Below are 2,385 nucleotides of genomic sequence, written 5' to 3' on the forward strand. Positions count from 1 at the left end.
GATGGACAGCAGAGCTTGTGCCACCATGGCAGCAGCTGCCTGGGCCAGTGGAGTTCTCCATGCTCTACTACACACTGCCAACACATTTTCTCTGCCTCTCTGCCATGGCAATGCTGTGAACCAGTTTTTCTGTGAACTTCCACAGATCCTCAAGCTCTCCTGCTCTGGTTCTTACCTCAGAGAAGTTGGACTTATCATATTTAGGGCCTGTATTTTTTTGGCTTGTCTCATTTTCATTGTGCTGTCCTATGTGCAGATCTTCAGGGCCATGCTGAGGATGCCCTCTGAGCAGGGACGCCACAAAACCTTCTCCACGTGCCTCCCTCACCTTGCTGTGCTCTCCCTGTTTCTCAGCACAGGCATGGTTGCCTATTTGAAGCCACCCTCCTTCTCCTCCCCATCCCTGGACCTGGTGGGGTCATTTCTGTACTCAGTGGTGCCTCCAGTAATGAACCCCATCATCTACAGCATGAGGAATTGGGAGCTCAAAGATGCCCTCAGGAAACTCTTTATATATTGTTTTCTTCAGCATTCATTTTATCTTCATTATCTTCACATGAGTGCCACAAACTCAAGAAAAGCTAGGAAGGGTATCATGTAATATTTCATATATTTTTTCCTCATTTATTTTTAATATTTACAAAAGTTTTTACTCCACTTACATAATACTATTGATTGGTATTTTCCATCTACATTTTTTTTCTTACTTCTGAAAGCTTTATTGCTCTTCAAGCAGTAGACTGTTTGAGAAGATTAAAAAAATAAAAACAGTAAGAAAAAAATTAGACTGTCATCTGTATCTCAGAGGAGCGGTGCAGGAACCAAGAGCCCAGAGCCACACGGAGCAGCAGCCCTGGTGTCTGTGGGGCTGCCCCTCACCGCCTGCTGGGCGCTCCCTCTCTGCTGCCTTTGAGTTGTGCTGCTGCTTCCCTGCAGCCACAGCCACGGGCAGCAGCAGGACGTGGTCTTTTCAGTGCTGCTCTCTTTGCACCACCACGCTGTTCTCCGTTCTCCTTGCATTTGTGTCAGCCCTCAGGTCCTGCATTACGTAGCAGACCAACAAAAAAACACTTTGCCTGTGGTGTGCCTGGAGTTGGCTCAAAGGCTTGGAAGAGCATTGCCATGTCAACAGGATGAAGGCTACAGAGTTGGGGGAGGAGGGAATCCTATGAAAAATGACACAGCCTTGTTCTGTCCAAAATGTTTTCACTGTGCTATAGGAATTTCTGACTGCAAACTTGTTTTTGATGGACTTGTTTATTGCCAACTCACTCACAGCCCTGGGTGGCCCACCTGTAAACTAAGGAGCCAAAGAAGGATGCCAGAGAGATCCTTGAGGTTCTGTTTTGAGACTTCCATGCTACAAAATTATGGCTCAAGCATGCTCACAAGCCAAGCACCCCCCACCTCCATTGGCTGGATCAAAGCTGGAACCCAGACCTGTGATCTCTTTCTCTGTCCCTCTCTCTCTTTCCTGACCCAACTCTGTCTCTCTCTTTTCTTTCTCTTCCTCTCATAAAGATGTTAAGTAACACAAGATTTACTTGGGTTTCTTAGAACATCACAAAGTCTAGCTGCACAAGGAAATAATTGTAGAAGTGCCAGTACCTTACAGATAATCATAGTGCTCAGATTAGCCTTAAAACTGGTGACTGTGTCTGGACACTGAGTGTCCGTTTCACTGTTATCTAACCAGGAGCTGCAAATCTGGGCACCCTTCACTCCCTGTGTGTGTTGGGCGTGATGTGCTTCCTACTGACAGTCCTCAAAGCAGGGGCCTTATGGGTCTCTATGGGTCAGTACGGGTCTCTATGGGTCTGTGTGGGTCTCTATGATTCCCTATGAGTCCTTATGGCTCTCTACCTTAGTCCTAGTAGGTCTCTATGGGATTTCTATGGGTCTCAATGGTCTCAGTGTGTCTCTATGGGTCTTGATAGATCTCAGTGGGTGCCTAGGACTCTTTATGGGTCTCTGTGGATTTTGATGGGTCCCTATGAATCTCTATAGGTCCCTACGGGTCTCTATGGGTTCCTATGGGTCCCTATGAGTCTCTGTGGGTCTCTATGGTTGTGAAAGGGCTAGTTAGATCAATCTGTGCCCATGACAGGAGGCAGCAGGTCTGTAGGCCTCTGGACCCAAAATGGGAAGGGAAAAGGGGAAGGGTAGGGATATGGGAGCTGGGCCCAAAAACAGAACAGCTGCAACAATCTAAGGAGGAAAACGTAATTTTACTAAACATGAAATCGGGAAGCAAGATAACACAATATATAATACAATCTAATTGAAATTGAGGTGAATAAATCAAATAAAATAAGAAAGAGAGTGTCCGAAACTGAACGTTCTACTTTGAACTGAAGGCGTGTGGGTGGGGAGCACCACAGCACT

General features: G+C 46.4%; 1 protein-coding gene across 1 annotated transcript; it reads left to right on the forward strand.

Moving 5' to 3' along the window:
- The first annotated feature begins 1 nt into the window (after nt 1).
- LOC122191900 (olfactory receptor 14J1-like) lies at nt 2–1,490 on the forward strand. Its single transcript, XM_042892306.1, has one exon. The coding sequence runs from the start codon at nt 2–4 to the stop codon at nt 599–601; it is 600 nt and encodes a 199-aa protein (XP_042748240.1). The 3' UTR covers nt 602–1,490.
- Nucleotides 1,491–2,385: the final 895 nt, after the last annotated feature.

This window comes from Lagopus leucura, unplaced genomic scaffold, assembly GCF_019238085.1.
Source record: "Lagopus leucura isolate 7727_CA_CO unplaced genomic scaffold, USGS_WTPT01 35201-0_obj-0_obj, whole genome shotgun sequence".
Lineage (NCBI taxonomy): Eukaryota > Metazoa > Chordata > Aves > Galliformes > Phasianidae > Lagopus > Lagopus leucura.